The 16,383-nt window shown below is 42.3% G+C and overlaps 1 protein-coding gene across 1 annotated transcript in view; it reads left to right on the top strand.

Moving 5' to 3' along the window:
- Positions 1-16,108, top strand: part of LOC119796577 (leucine-rich repeat-containing G-protein coupled receptor 5-like) — a 75,570-nt gene extending 59,462 nt beyond the window's left edge. The window contains exons 14-20 of the mRNA XM_038305198.1: positions 9,454-9,525; positions 9,632-9,757; positions 11,392-11,534; positions 12,323-12,406; positions 12,615-12,858; positions 12,938-13,098; positions 14,251-16,108. Of these exons, the coding sequence (XP_038161126.1) occupies positions 9,454-9,525; positions 9,632-9,757; positions 11,392-11,534; positions 12,323-12,406; positions 12,615-12,858; positions 12,938-13,098; positions 14,251-14,942 (1,522 nt within the window). The 3' untranslated portion in view covers positions 14,943-16,108. The remainder of the gene's footprint in view (positions 1-9,453; positions 9,526-9,631; positions 9,758-11,391; positions 11,535-12,322; positions 12,407-12,614; positions 12,859-12,937; positions 13,099-14,250) is intronic.
- The last annotated feature ends 275 nt before the right edge of the window (positions 16,109-16,383 follow it).

Here is a 16,383-nt window from a genome sequence, read left to right as displayed (position 1 = left end):
TCAGATGTTTGGGTTTAACTAAAACACATTGTCACCTAAAAAAAAAGGAAAGAATAAATAATAACTGAACTTTATTGATCTCACATTGGAGACATAAAAAAAAAACATTGTACTTTGTAGCACTCTTAACCTAAATGTAAGAAAGAAACCACATTCTCTAGGTTCAAAAAGTTGGACTCTGAGTGGAAGTTGAACAATGATTATTTATTGCACCATCAGGTATTATAACTTCTTTTTATACAAAGAATTAGGGGGGGGGGGGGGGGGGGAACAACAAAATAGAGCTCTTTGATAACAAAACAAAAATAGAAAAAAAAGTTCAAATAAAAGTGTCCTTTTCTTCTGTGTCAGGAGAAAAAGCTTAGATCCTTGTGGTGTGTGTGTGTGTCTGTTTATATATTCTTCTACTACCCGGGTAGTTTTTTTTAATTGTTTCTATTGAGCGCGCTTATCTGTATCAGAGAAGTTGGTAGATTTCTGTAGTCCTCGTGGAGTGGATCCCGTTCTCCGCTTCCTGTCGCTTGACTCGCCACTGAACCACAGAAGGTTCAGAATTCATGCAGATCGACTCCTGATCCAGCAGAAAAATAAAACCAATCTACACACGGGGTGTAGAAAGATACTTCCATTAATACTATGTTCATCTACTACTTTTACTCTGATTCTCTGCATTATCACAGCCAATTAATTGTAAATATTGGTCTACAACATAAGTAGTGTTATGTTAACACAATTAAACATTAAGAACTTTTATTCTTAACATAAATGAACTTCTTCCTCTTTTTTAAAGCAGTATTTATATCAATACCCAGCCTTTAAATCAATATTTATTTTTTTACTAAATCTTTATGAGTTTGAACAACCACAATGAAATAGATAGCATTATGTACACAAAACAGTACATTAGAACAATTTCTTACATCTCACTATCACATTTATCTCTCTCTTTGTCTAATGACATAGTAGCAGAGAAGGCTACCTGTGCTAGCATAGCAGCTACCCGCGATTAGCGTTAGCACGCTAATTAGCTATCTCTTTAGTTATTATTTCACCTAACAAAATGATACACAGTACAATGGTGGGTCACACATTGGATAAAAAAACTCCGACTGGTTTTATGGAACTGTCTCAGCAACAACATCTTCACATGTCCTAACTCCAACAAGCTAATAACCGAAGCCTAGCATCCTACCACTTAGCCTAACTCTTACCGGAGTTCAGAGGGCTTAGAGGTGGTTGAAGTAGTTCCTCTCTCTTCCTCAAGGCTCATAAAATCTTCTTGATCCGGTTTATTAGCTCAACAGATGATTTTTTTCTCAGTTTGTGTATCGGCAGTGAGTGTAGCTTGGTCCATCAGTGTGATTTCACATGCTCAGTGGCAGGAACCTAATCCAATGCGCCACCATGTGGCGAAGATCATAACTACCGTTGTGTTCTCAAATAACATACGTGGGTCTAGTAACCATGTGGGTTACACCCTCCCCTCTTGAATCAACATGAGTCCCTTCATGAGCTGATCTCTGATTCATATGGGGGTTGTCGCAGCTATTTAGAGTGTCCAGTGCTTGATTAAAGCTCTCTAAAATACTCTGTGCAAAGGACATTAAAGGTTTCCCTAACTGAATGTAGTGGAACCGTTCAGGGGGTTTTCGGGACCTTTCTGACCTCCTTGTGGGGTCAGGTGTGTTTCTTCCTGTTTCACTTTCAGTTTCTTTATCAGATGTTTCAGGGTGATTTGGCCCCGCTTCTTGTGGAACCTCTGCAGTCCCTGCATCTGCAGGGCTCTCTCCAATTCCATTCATTTTATGCAGTTCCTGTCCATTCATCACATTCTTTTCATTTGTCATATCCATTTTGTTTGTCATATCCATCTCATTTTCTTGTGTCTCATCCAGTTGTGCACAGCCCCCTCCAGCAGAGGACTGCTCAACCATGACCTCAGGCTCATCTCCTTCTACCAGCTCAGAAGGTGTTCCAACAGTTTTAGCAGTGGAATTGTTGTCTTCAGGATAATTCTGAGGCTGGGAGGTCGAGGGAACCGATGGCACAGCCAGCAACCCTCCATGCTCTAGGTTTGAATTGGGTTGCTGTCTCCTTGGAATTCCACACACCTGTGTGAATTGTTCTTCAGGAGAAACTGAGGACAGGCTTGGATAGATAACCAAGTCCTCCTCAGATTCCGAGAGTTCCTCCAGGATTTGTGGATGATTCTGCCTAGTTCTTGGCCTGCGGACCTGAGGTTTGACTGGTTCAGTCTCCTCGGCTTCAGATAGGTCACCACAAGAAAGCAGCAAGTCCCTATGTAGAGTCCGGATGGGACCATCACCCTCTACTGACTGTACTTTGTACACTGGTAAGTCTCCAACTTTTTCAAGAACGTTGTACATACCGGACTCCCACTTGTCTGCAAGCTTGTGTTTACTTCGGAACCTCAGGTTTTTCACTAACACTTGATCCCCTTTCTCTAGCGTTGACTCGCGTACTCCCTTGTCAAAATAGCCTTTGTTCCGATCAGCAACCTTTTTTGAGTTCCTGGTGGCAATCTGATAACTCTCCTCAAGGCGTGCTTTCAGATGTTTCACGTACTGAGAATGGGATTTGGGAGAGCCATCTTTCACCGGTAAGCAGAAGGCAATGTCTATTGGTAAACGAGGTTGACGTCCAAACATCAATTCATACGGGCTGAACCCCGTGACATCGTTCCTGGTGCAGTTATAGGCATGGGTGAGTGGTTTTACATAATCTCGCCAGTGGCTTTTCTCCTTGTCTTTTAAGGTTCCCAACATGCCTAGCAGGGTTCGATTGAACCTCTCTACAGGGTTTCCTCGTGGGTGATAGGGCGTGGTACGCACCTTTGTGATGCCTGCTACAGCACAGAGTTCTTTGATGAGCTGGGATTCAAAATCCCGGCCCTGATCACTCAGCAGACGCTCAGGGAACCCGTAGTGCACGAAGAACTGCTCCCAAAGGGTTTTGGCGACTGTTGTAGCCTTCTGGTCTTTTGTCGGTATAGCAACCGCATACTTGGTAAAATGATCTGTAATGACCAAGATGTCCTTGGTATTGTGGCTGTCCGGTTCTAGTGACAAGTAGTCAATGCACACCAACTCCATGGGGCGAGTTGTGTGGATATTCACAAGGGGTGCTGACCTTTCTGGCTTTGTCTTCCTTCGGACACAACGCCCACATGACTTGATCTTTTTTTCCACATCTGCAGCCAATTTAGGCCAGTAGAATCTTGTTCTAACCAAGTCAAGGGTTCTATCGAAACCCATATGTCCCATATCCTCATGTAAGGACTTGAGAATTGAAGCACGAAGAGACTTGGGAGCAACAAACTGGTAAGTAACATCATCTCCTGTTTGATGCGTTCTATACAAACGACAATTTCTCATCTCCAACCTTTTCCTTCCCTTGAGCATCAGCTTGAGCTCTAAGGACTCAGGAGAGAGGTTGGCCTCATCCCCTCCTTCCAAGACTTGGAGAACCTGTCCGATGATTGGGTCAGCCCTTTGATGTTGCTGGAGCTCTTCTGTACTGTAGGTGGGTATGGTAGAGCAACCTAACATGTTTTCATTTCCATAAGTGTCTGGAATCGCATCTGGATGGATGGCAAGGGATTCAACCAATGTGATGGAAGGTAGGTCATCAACTACCTGAGGTAAAAGACGGTGTTGACATAACACAGCAACTGCGTCTACAGGCAAGCTTTGTTGATCTGGAGATGAAGAAAGATGGTGAGAAGCAAACTTTTTGATTCGCTCCTTCTCTTCAAGGGATGCATGATCATCTGCTATATTGTCATGCGGCCGTCTAGAAAGACCATCGGCATCCTGGTTGCTCTTCCCAGCACGGTATTTTATGTCAAAGTTGAAGGTCGAAAGAGCTGCTAGCCAGCGATAACTGGCAGCATCTAGTTTGGCTGACTTTAGTATATAGGTCAAAGGATTGTTATCCGTTATGACAGTGAACGTATTACCATAAAGGTAATCATGAAACTTTTCAACAATCGACCATTTAAGAGCTAGAAATTCTAGCTTATGCGCGGGATAACGTTTTTCACTGGATGAAAGGCCTCTGCTCGCATAAGCAATGACTCGCATTTCACCATCCTGTTCTTGGTACAGGGCAGCCCCTAGACCTGAAGTGCTGGCATCAGTATGGAGCACATATTGTAGTTTTGGGTCAGCAAAACCAAGGACAGGTGCAGATGTGAGTTTTTCTATGATCAGGTCGAAAGCTTTTTGACATTCAGGAGTCCAGCGCTCATTAAAGGGCTCCTTGGGGTTGAAGTACGAACCAGGGCTAGATGTCTTTTGGCCCTTTCGGTAAGGTGGGTAGCCGCTGGTAAGATCATTCAGGGGTTTGACTATTTTAGAATAGTCTCTGACAAAGCGGCGGTAGTACCCTGCAAAGCCTAAAAAAGACTTGAGATCACCAAGTGTTTGGGGCCTAGGCCAGGTGCGGAGTGCACTGACCTTATCGGGGTCAGTCTCTACTCCTCTGCTAGAAACAATGTGGCCTAAATACCTTACAGAGCTCTGGAAGAATTGGCATTTTTTGGGAGAGAGTTTCAAGCCATTTTCTCTTAGTTGCTGGAGGACATGTTTAAGCCTAATTTCATGCTCTTCTAACGTGTCAGAAAAGACGATGATGTCATCCAAAAACACCAGTACTTCCTTCAGATTGAGGCTCCCAATGACTCGTTCCATCAGTCGTTGGAAGGTACTGGGGGCATTTGTGATGCCTTGGGGCATGCGGTTGAATTCATAGAACCCCAAGGGACACACGAAAGCGGTCTTGTGCTTATCGCGTTCCTCCATCTCAATCTGGTAATATCCTGATTTTAAGTCCATTACTGAGAACCATTTGGATCCAGCAAGAACTGAAAAAACTTCCTCAGGATTTGGCAATGCGTATGCATCCTTGATTGTCAGTGAATTGAGTTTGCGGTAGTCGATGCAAAGACGGACCTCCCCATTCTTTTTACGGACTACCACTATTGGGGAAGCGTAAGGGGACTCTGACTCGCGAATCACCCCTGCATCTAGCAGTGTTTGCAAATGTTTTCTGACAGCCTCATAGTCGTTTGGGTGGATTGGTCGGGGCCTTTCTTTAAATGGGGAGTCGTCTTTTAGATTTATATGGTGCTTTACTTTGGTTGCATGCCCAAAATCATTCTCATCACAGGCAAAAACATCACGATACTCATTCAAATTGCATGTTACTCTATCTCTCCACTCTTTTGAAAGGGGAGAGTCACCAAAGTCAATAATAAAGTCAGACTGGTCTGGTCTTTTGGCTGGTTTGGAAATGCCAGCACAACATTTCACAGGGTCAGTTGGTTTGTCTGAGTCAGGTAAGTTATCGTAGACCTGTTCGGGAGTATGAAGTTCAGCAATGACACAATTTGAGGGGAGTGTGACATTGTGATCATTCTCATTTCTGACCCACACGGGTAGTCTGTGGGGACAGTGTCTGGGCAGAGTGATAAGGCAGCATTCTACAAACACTCCACCAGGTAAGGCAGAAGACTGAGGCTGCTCAACTATGGCACAGGCACCTGGGATGTTGGCATTCACATATCCTTCTACACAGACTCTTGTTTTAGCAGGTAAGATTTGGTGCACTTTATCTTTTAGAGTAGCTAACCCTATTCTTCCCGTAGAGTTAACTTTGTTTCTGAGCCTGAGTACACGAATAATCTGCCTGTAACCATATACAGAGGACAAGTCATTCAAGTCTTTATCAATACAATGTTCTTCATACAAGGTATCTAGAGCATTTGTGCCATTGAGTACAGGTAAGTCACAGTTACTATGGCGGTCTGGTACTACTAGGGCTAGGGTTGTGATTTCAGGCTCAGCTTCAACAAATTCTCTGGGGAACTTGGGTGTGATAGGTACATAGCCTAAATAAGGCACCTTTTGGCCGTTAGCCCCTTCAACATCCAGGCCCTGGAAGGGCTGGATGGGGTGTTCTGACAAGTGGGTTCTTGAAAAAGACGCAGTTACTGTGGTAACCTGGGACCCTGAGTCAAGGAGACAACTTGTGTTAACTCCTGACACACTGACATCGGCAACACATTTCTGGCCCACAAGACCTCGGGGGAGCTTAATTTGGGGTTCTACTTTGTGTGATTGAATAATTGTTTTTGTTGTATGCTTTGGGTTGGGACTGTCATTCTCAATTCCAGCTCCTGGTCGTCCCGCAGCAGGAACTGCGTTTAGTTTAAACTCCGCTCCCAGGATTCTTGTTTTTGCTTTAGCTCTTTGCGTTTCTTTTCAACTAATTCGGGATTTGGCTCATTGTTGCAGGAAGGCGCAATGTGGCCGTCCTCACCACACCTGAAACAGTACCATGGGCGAGGCTTCTTGTTGACCAGCTTCGGTTCTGAAGAAAGCGAAGGATTTCCTTCGGAAGGGACTTTGGGCTTAGCCTTTTGTTTCTTACCTGGCTTTGCAACCAATTGGTTTGAACTTAGAGACGCTTTAAGAGAAGCTATTTGGGCTTGTAGTTTTGCCATTTGTATTCCAAGTTTCCGTGGGTCAGATGGGGCAGCCTTTATTTCATCATCATCATCAGTGGTGTGGTCTTCCACTGAGACTGTGTTTGACTGGACTTTTATTCTGTTTGCTCCAAGATGCTGCTTCATCCTGCTGGACTTAGCAGCTTGTCTGTCCTCCTCAGAACGTACCGAAAGCAGTAACTCTGAAAAGGGGGGAGGATTATTCTTCCTCTGTTCAAGCTGAAGGCTGGTAAGTAGACTGTTATTCCAGCAGCCTCTACAGAACTGCTTAAGCAGCTGGCGGTCTGAATCACCAGCAGCTAACCCATTTCTTTTGATAACCTTACTCAGGATTGTCTGCAAGCGCTGCAAATAGCCAGACGGCTTTTCTCCAGGGTCTTGATTCGTGTTCAAAAACTTTGCAAAAAGCTCATCACCATCATCAATGATGCCATAAGCAGAGTCCAGAAGGGCAAGATATTCATGGGGGGAAGCATTGGGCCCGAGATGTTTCACAATGGTGGCCGCAGGTGGAAAGAGACTCTCAACTATTTTCCTGGTTACATGTGTGGCAGACATAGCAGGGTCTGCAAGGAAAAACTCAACATTGTTGCGCCACATGTCATAATCAGACTCTGAACTGGGACAGGGAATTCTTCCTGAAAAGGGTCTGAGTCGAGTGCTACCATGATAGTGCAAAGGAAGATCACTGTTCTTAATGACATGCTCAACCACTACTCTTTGTATTTCTGGGGTTGAGAGATGCTCGGGAGATAAGTTCTGAGTCCGGTTACTACATGGGGATGCTTCAACTTCCTTGCGTGGGGGTGCATCAGGCTCAGGGGAAAGCGTCAGGTTGTCACCTACATTCAGGGGAGTTCTGTCAGCTATGTCCACAGCACTAACATGCTGATGTTCATGTCTAACCGCTGATGCATCTGGTTCAGCTTTCCTAGTTCTAATGGATGCTTGAATCCTAGCTAGTTCATCTAGCAAAACCTTCTCAAAATCTGCTCCACTCAACTGAGCAACATCCCTTAGTTCAGTTAAGTAAGTTTGAGTTAAGGTAGAACCTCTGTCTGCTGTGTAGAGCTCGGACAAGAGCTGAATGTGGTGGACAACATCCGGGTTACTGGAGGGCCTATCAACAGGTAAGGTATCTTTAAGATACTCTATAGTTAGCCCTGAGCTGTATTCCACTATAGCTGTGTTTTGGAACCTAGCCTGACTGCTCGTAACATTAATTACTCTTTCAATCTTACCATACTGTCCCAAATAGTCAAATACTTCATTGTCTACATCACTACCAGTTACACCACTTACTAGCAATGAGTTAGGCACTTTAACATTTTCAGATGCAACTGTATCCATGTTTGTATTTGTACCACAATGGAAATATATGAAAGTTAAATTATATTAATGTTCACAGAAAAATGCAAAAATGTCACACTGCTCAACTTCCTGTTCAAAGGATTTAACCAACTCTCCTGGCTGGCTCGCCAAGTTTAATGTAGCACTCTTAACCTAAATGTAAGAAAGAAACCACATTCTCTTGGTTCAAAAAGTTGGACTCTGAGTGGAAGTTGAACAATGATTATTTATTGCACCAAACAGGTATTATAACTTCTTTTTATACAAAGAATTGGGGGGGGGGGGGAACAACAAAATAGAGCTCTTTGATAACAAAACAAAAATAGAAAAAAAAGTTCAAATAAAAGTGTCCTTTTCTTCTGTGTCAGGAGAAAAAGCTTAGATCCTTGTGGTGTGTGTGTGTGTCTGTTTATATATTCTTCTACTACCCGGGTAGTTTTTTTTAATTGTTTCTATTGAGCGCGCTTATCTGTATCAGAGAAGTTGGTAGATTTCTGTAGTCCTCGTGGAGTGGATCCCGTTCTCCGCTTCCTGTCGCTTGGCTCGCCACTGAACCACAGAAGGTTCAGAATTCATGCAGATCGACTCCTGATCCAGCAGAAAAATAAAACCAATCTACACACGGGGTGTAGAAAGATACTTCCATTAATACTATGTTCATCTACTACTTTTACTCTGATTCTCTGCATTATCACAGCCAATTAATTGTAAATATTGGTCTACAACATAAGTAGTGTTATGTTAACACAATTAAACATTAAGAACTTTTATTCTTAACATAAATGAACTTCTTCCTCTTTTTTAAAGCAGTATTTATATCAATACCCAGCCTTTAAATCAATATTTATTTTTTTACTAAATCTTTATGAGTTTGAACAACCACAATGAAATAGATAGCATTATGTACACAAAACAGTACATTAGAACAATTTCTTACATCTCACTATCACATTTATCTCTCTCTTTGTCTAATGACATAGTAGCAGAGAAGGCTACCTGTGCTAGCATAGCAGCTACCCGCGATTAGCGTTAGCACGCTAATTAGCTATCTCTTTAGTTATTATTTCACCTAACAAAATGATACACAGTACAATGGTGGGTCACACATTGGATAAAAAAACTCCGACTGGTTTTATGGAACTGTCTCAGCAACAACATCTTCACATGTCCTAACTCCAACAAGCTAATAACCGAAGCCTAGCATCCTACCACTTAGCCTAACTCTTACCGGAGTTCAGAGGGCTTAGAGGTGGTTGAAGTAGTTCCTCTCTCTTCCTCAAGGCTCATAAAATCTTCTTGATCCGGTTTATTAGCTCAACAGATGATTTTTTTCTCAGTTTGTGTATCGGCAGTGAGTGTAGCTTGGTCCATCAGTGTGATTTCACATGCTCAGTGGCAGGAACCTAATCCAATGCGCCACCATGTGGCGAAGATCATAACTACCGTTGTGTTCTCAAATAACATACGTGGGTCTAGTAACCATGTGGGTTACAACTTTTTTTCCACCAGTTCATAAACCTTAATTCAGTTATTGCCGAGTTATACTAATGTGGGATTCCTTTTTCTGCTTTTAGGGATTTATCCTGGAATCGTTTATCATCCGTGGAGCCAAACTCGTTCTTTGCTCTGACTGCTCTCTCCAAACTGTGAGTTTTCTGTTCAGTGTTTGTTTTCTGCATTGCTTTAAGGTCCTGGTCCTGTTGATGGGATTATTTTGGGTGTGAATAACTGGAGTGATTTGTGTTCCTGCAGGGACCTTTCGTCCAATCAGCTGTCTTCTCTCCCTCTTACTGGTCTGCAGAGTTTAACTCGCATTCGGCTGGTGGGAAACGATCAGCTGATGGAGTTAATACCCCGAGAAGATCTGCCACGAGTCAGGTGACGATTTACACCAAAAAGTATTTATTTGGTATTTGTCAGGTTGGGGGGAGGTTTGAGAGCAGGACCCAAATGCAGAGACTGAAGCTGAAGGTGGTACTTTAAAAAGGTCACAGCCGAAGCAAAAATTCAAAAACACAAATCCACAAAATACTGAGAACCATGAATACTCAAAACAAGGGCAAAGAAATGAAAAGAATAGGAAAATGTTCTAATTTTTTTTCTTTTTTTTATCGTAAAGTGAACACTCATGAGAATCCAGAGTGAAATAAAGGTTCCAACCACCGGGAGCATGAACAAATAAAAGCAAATGTAATGATAGAAACCTTAGTCAGTTAAATAATATGCATTTTGCACATTTCTGATGTTGCTGCTGTTTTAAAATATCCATTACTGTAAAAATGTCCATAGCTGCATATTGGTTATTTAATCTCCAGATGCACATTTTTATGTTGTTAACTTTACATTAATTTATTGTTTATATTTTAACTCTTCACTAGTATATTATTCTTATATATTTTTCTAAGGTCCACATTTGTGGGACCACTTTTTTCTATAATATTTTTTTTTTCTGTAACCACCAGAATTTCCCAGTTGTGGGACAATAAAGAGATTTTGTATTCTATTCCATAAAAGGGGTAGAAGGATATAAGTAAATCTAAACAATGTATGTATAAAAAATATATCTGCAAAATGTCTTATATTCAACAACAAAAAATACTTAGTTTAAGCTAATTGTGCAAAACAGAAATTAAAAAATTTAAATCCTATCAGATTTATAGTCCCCACACTGCAGATATATTAGAATCTGTCTTTAAATTACAGCCAAACTCATTTACACAGTAACAGATAAAAACCTTTAGATAAATCAAACATTACCGCCACATATCTGCACCATTAAAACAACTATTTTCCTTCATTTCAGACGGAACGTTTCACAGAACTATTCATACTTGTATCATATTAAACGGAACTTCCAATATTCACCACTATTTGGTGCCAAGTACCTTTTTCCTCTGATCACAGAGCAGTCGGCTTGCTTGGTCTCACAATGAATCCTGGGAAAACCAAGGATGGAGAGGATATATCGGACCCGTCCTTGAAATCAGGCAAAAAGAAGGGCGCATTTGTAGGCGGCATAACGAGGGGTTTTTGAATCCGACCAGACCACAGCACACGCTATGACTTAATCGGCCTACGAATCTGGCCTTTGGAGGACGCAGCCCATGCATTTGAACGCAGCCCATGACTAAGCAGGAGGTGTATACATGAGAGACAGAAACAAAGACCAGGCTCATCAGCAGATTGGAAGCAGGTGTGGAGAGAGCAGTCTAGAAGGGAGCTAAGGAAAAGGAGATTGACACACAAGGGCAACCGAAGGCAAACAAGAAATGCCTAAGAACCCAAATACAATCAAAAATAACTAGAATAACACAAAATGGATATAAAACTAAAGAAAACACAAAGACAAAACTTAAACAGAACCAAGACCATGATGGTTTCTGATTCGCTGATCTTTGTTTATTACTCTGTGCAAATATAACAGGATGTTCCTGGGTGTAAATTAGCCTTTTTATTGTTTATGCTGTAAAACTTCTATCAATAAATGCTAAGAGTTGCAAGTGTCTCCTCAGGGTGATGGAGCTTCCTTATGCTTTCCAATGCTGTGCCTTCATCTCCTGTGAGAAGAAAGGAGGAGAAGAAGGAGGTGTATCCTGGGAGAGGGAGGAAGCAGCAGACTCAACTGCAATAGATCCTCCTTTCCCTTCCAGCCAAGGTGAACCTCCACATCAGAGACGTTTGCACATTTAAAAAGCCCCAAAGTTCCTGCTGTGTTCCTGCAATCCTTGTTTCAGTAATGATTGTTGTGTATGTATGTATGTTTGTAGGTATATACACTTAAAGTGCTATTATCTAATTAAAAATAAATCCTGAACTGAAGACCAAATACAAATAACGTTATTAGAACTCACCAAAAAAGTAATTCAGAATTTAATTCTTGTTGTAAGGACATTATGTAAAAATAAATAGTTTAAATAGTTTACTTCTAAGCACATTCAAATGTATTTATCAAAACACGGAGATACTGAATAAAAGTGTCCCGAGGACGCAGCTTTGATGGGCCTCACCTCCTCTTTCTTTGTTACAGATTTAAAACTTATATATTTAAAAATTAGGTATTTTAATCAAATTGAGCAGCACAAAAACACATGTTGACGGTGATTTTATGGAATTTTTCTTTCTTTTTGTGAAGTTAGTTTTTACTTCATAAGACCTGAGAGCTTTTGGAGTGGAGCTCTGAGAGCCAAGTCTGTTTTTGAATATCTTATATCTATATATTTTTTTTATTTAGAACATGCTTTATTGCCAAGTTCTGTTTTAGGTATTTGTTTTTGAACATTTATACTCAGTTGTGCAAATATTGGTGATTTATGTTTGTTCAAAACATATAACTGTACGAATTTAAAATGGCTTTTTTTGTTCTGGAGTTCTGAATGTGTTCCTTCGAGGAATGAATGGAAATGCTTTGAGTTCAGACGTTGATCTACGGCTTTATGTCCACAGTGGACCAGGACTGGGACGATTTTCTCATGCAGTTTGAAGACGAGCCCAAACCTCAACACTCTGTTCACTGCAGCCCAACTCCAGGTAACAAGAAGTTACATCAAATTTCTCATGACCCTCATCCTGCAGCGGATTGTTTTACCTTTTTAAAGTATTTCTATATGAAGACTTTTCAGTTTGTTGTACAATCTCAAACTATTGAGAACATAGTCATCTTTTGACTAGATGAGGAGGTTTTGGTGGAGGTTGCCAGTTTGTCTGTTTTTAAAGTGACGGTTTGACTTTCTCTCAGGACCGTTTCGTCCCTGCCTCCGTCTGCTTGGCAGCTGGATGATCAGAGGCGGAGTCTGGCTCATCGCTGGAATCTCATTGGTCAGCAATGGTCTTGTGGTCCTCTCCGTCTTCTTTTCTCCAGCAAGCAGGGTCACACCCCCCAAGCTCCTGATTGGCCTGCTGGCTCTGGTGAACGGGCTGATGGGCGTGTGGGGCGGCTGGCTGGCGGCGGTGGACGCCTGGACGTTCGGCAGCTTCTGGAGGTTTGAAATGAACTCTGAGTGGAATGAAAACCACCTGATCTGTTTGCCTGTTCGGTCTTTAAATCCTCATCTGTGGCAGGTACGGGGTGGAGTGGGAGAGCAGCTCCCTGTGTCGCCTCAGCGGCTTCCTGTGTGTGTTTGCATCCCAGACCGGCCTCTTCCTGCTGACGCTGGCGGCCCTGGAGCGATGCTTGTCTGCCGCAGGTGCAACTCAGAGCAACAGAACCGAAAGCAACAATGGTGAGAGAAAACAAAATCATCCCAAACCAAGGCACATGTCACTTTAAATCAGAGGTTCCAGACCCAACCTGATTTAAAACATTTAGAAATGACCGCATGTTGTCTGACGACAGTGTCTAACTGAGTATCTTCAGCAGCACAATCAGGAAATTGTCTCTTTACCAAACTGAACGGCTCTTGTTCTCTACTTCAAAAAACACTTTAGATTTTAAAAAGGAAAAATGCATTTCCTTTTTTTAATATATTTTTATTTACAGATTTAATGTATAACATGGATGCATAAAAACCTCATTTTATTTCAGTGTTAAATTCAGTTTAAGGTAACAGATTATAATTGAAAATGTCTCTAGACATTTACTGGTTGTTGATATTCTTTATTCGGACCCCGATGATTTTAAATTGGTTACCCTTGCTTTAAGGTATTCATATCACTGTTCACACTCTGCCTCTCTGACACACAAGACGTGGGGAACAAGTTCCTGTTCTAGTTAGCACAACAGTTCAAGCTCCGATTGGATGTGGAAGGTTTGTAAACATCAATGTGCCGCAGGACTTTTACTGGATTTAGGTCTGGACTTTGACTAGGCCATTCTCAACCCTTCAGTTGAGCCTGATTCTGCTGGAGGTTTCTTCCTGGTAAAATAGAGTTTTTCCTCTCCACTGTCGCCACAAGCATGCTTAGTGTGCAGGATTTCCTTCGAGTCAATGAGTCGACGCAATCAACTGGTTTTCCTTAGATAGAAAACTTTGAATCCATTTGGGTTTATGATCTGGTGAACTGTAAAGTGCCTTGAGATGACATGTGCTGTAAATTGGCGCTCTATAAATAAACTGAATCGAATTGAATTAAAATGCTTTGATCCAAACCATCATTGTATCTGTGGCTGGAAGGTGAACCTCCTCCCCTGTCCCAGCCACTCCTGAGCTGTGGATCTCTGCAGCTCCTCCATAGCGGCTGTGGGTTCTGAAAAATTTTTGCTCTTTATTTACAACATTTACATTTTCCACAATCATACAGGAAGCTGAACATCTCGGAAGGTTCTGCTCAGAACGCCTCATGTTGGAGGAAAAATCAGGAGAATTAAAGTATTGGATGTTTTATTTGTCCGAGCGAGAAATCTTTTTGTTTTAATTTCGCCTCTGTTTTCGCAGGTCACTCTATGTCGCCGCTCTTCATCCGTTTCTCCGTCTGTCTGTGCTTCCTGCTGGGCTTCATCATCACCCTGCCTCCGCTGGTGGTGGGTGAGAGTAGCTCCTCCTTCTGTCTGCCCCTCCCTTCGTCCTCCTCGTCCTCCTCCATGGCCTTTTCAGTCTCCTTGGTGCTCTTCGACTCCCTCTGTTTCCTCGTCATGACGCTGGCCTACACTCGCCTTTACTGCCGTGCCGGCAAAGCTCCGCCCTCCTCAGACGAAGAGGCGGCGTTGACTCGTCACGTCGCCTGGCTTCTCTTCTCCGACTGCCTCCTTTACCTCCCAGTCGCCTTCCTCTCCTTCTCCTCCCTCCTGCGGCTCCCCGCCGCCGGGCCAGAGGCGGCAAAAGGAGTCCTGCTGCTCGTGGCGCCGCTCCCGGCCTGCATAAACCCCCTCCTCTACCTCCTCTTCAACCCGCTCGCCAGAGGGGAGTTGGCAGCACTGGCGACACGCGCCTGCGTGGGTGCAGTGGCGTCTAAATTACAAAGAAGGGGAGCTTCTGGAGGACGACCGCTGGATTCAACATACGACGAGGACGCAGAGAAGCAGTCATGTGACTCTACGCAGGCGCTGGTGGTCGTTGAAGGTGTTAAAGAGGAAGAGGAGCAGCAGAGCAAAATGCAGCAGTTGCTGTCAGTCGGCCAACATTGTTAAATGGACACAAACTCCCACTTGTAGCATTTATTGGTCTCCCCTGACGAAAGCTGGAATACTCTGTCAGATTGGACCCGTGTGGGACGTCCAGGTGGAGGGTTAGCTCAGTCATTAAACACCACAGAGGGTTTATTCTATCAGAACATTGAAATTCTGTTTCACTATTAGGGTTTAAAGTGATTGGACCTATTTTTAACCTCATCTGTTCCCCTTTTCAGCCATTCTGATGTAGACTCTCAGTCTGTTTGGGGTCACGACTCTGCTTGGTCCATTGTTTGACATTTGACCCCAGAGAGGAGGTCCGCTCAGTGATCAGAGGTTCCTACCAGGTTCTGCATGGATAGATTTCTGGTCCATTAATGTTGCAAAGAACACATTTTGTAAATGGAAATGTGAGAAAAGTGCAATCAAGAAATGAAACTTCAAAACGTTTCAATCCAAAACAGGTTTGGAGAGGGAATTGGCTGTTTTCCCAGATTTGTTTTCTCTCTAAAATTAAATTTGTAAATTTTATATTTACTTAATGTTTACTTTTTTTTATTTTTACAGATTTTTTAATTTTATTTTTTAAACTCTACTTTTTCAGATGTATTTTTACGTTTTGCTTTCTTTTCAAATTGCATCACATTCTCTTCACTTCAAGCCCATTCCAGACGCTGGCTCTTGACCAATGAAAATGTTGATAACCTCCAGCAGACCAATAGAAATTAATCTTCTTTACTCACTCCAGAGGAAATCCCGCCCCTAGAAGTGAATAGAGTTTGATCAGGAAAACGTAATTTGAAAATAATGTAATTCATGAAACTCAACCTGAAAAAAATAAAAATGTTTTCTTTAAAAAAAGAAATTAAAATAATAAAGTAAATAAATAAAATTCACTGCTAGTCATCTGGCTGCAAAACAAGCCCAGATCATCAGTCTTCCTCCACCGTGCCTGAAAGAACATAATGCTTGTTTAAGCATGTGTTGGAGTTTAGCCGCAGTGGATGGAAAACTGAATTCTGCTCTCTGCTGTCCTCCATCAGAGTTGGACTTTAAGTCGACTAATTTAAATATCTTTAAATCTACATTAATATGAATTCAACACACTGTGGTAAACGAATAAATTGAGGCAGAAGATGTCTTTCAGTCATCAATGCACACATTTGGCGACACATTATATACAATTATATATATATATACAATCAGGGGCTACATTCGCACTGCAGGCCTTGATGCTCAATTCCGATTTTTTTTTTGTGAAATCCGATTTTTTTTGCATTGCCGTTCACATTTCCTAATATATGCCACTTGTATTTAATCTCCTGCGTGAACTGCAGTCACACGACACAAGTGTCCTGAATGCGCAGTAGAGGAAGCAATGACGTCACAGGCCAGCAAGCTCTGTGTTTACGGAAGTAAACATGGATGGTAGTGCCGGATCACATCTAGCGATCTTTCC

Source organism: Cyprinodon tularosa, unplaced genomic scaffold, assembly GCF_016077235.1.
Source record: "Cyprinodon tularosa strain WSP-4 unplaced genomic scaffold, ASM1607723v1 ctg552, whole genome shotgun sequence".
NCBI lineage: Eukaryota > Metazoa > Chordata > Actinopteri > Cyprinodontiformes > Cyprinodontidae > Cyprinodon > Cyprinodon tularosa.
This window is presented reverse-complemented; position numbering and strand designations above follow the sequence as displayed.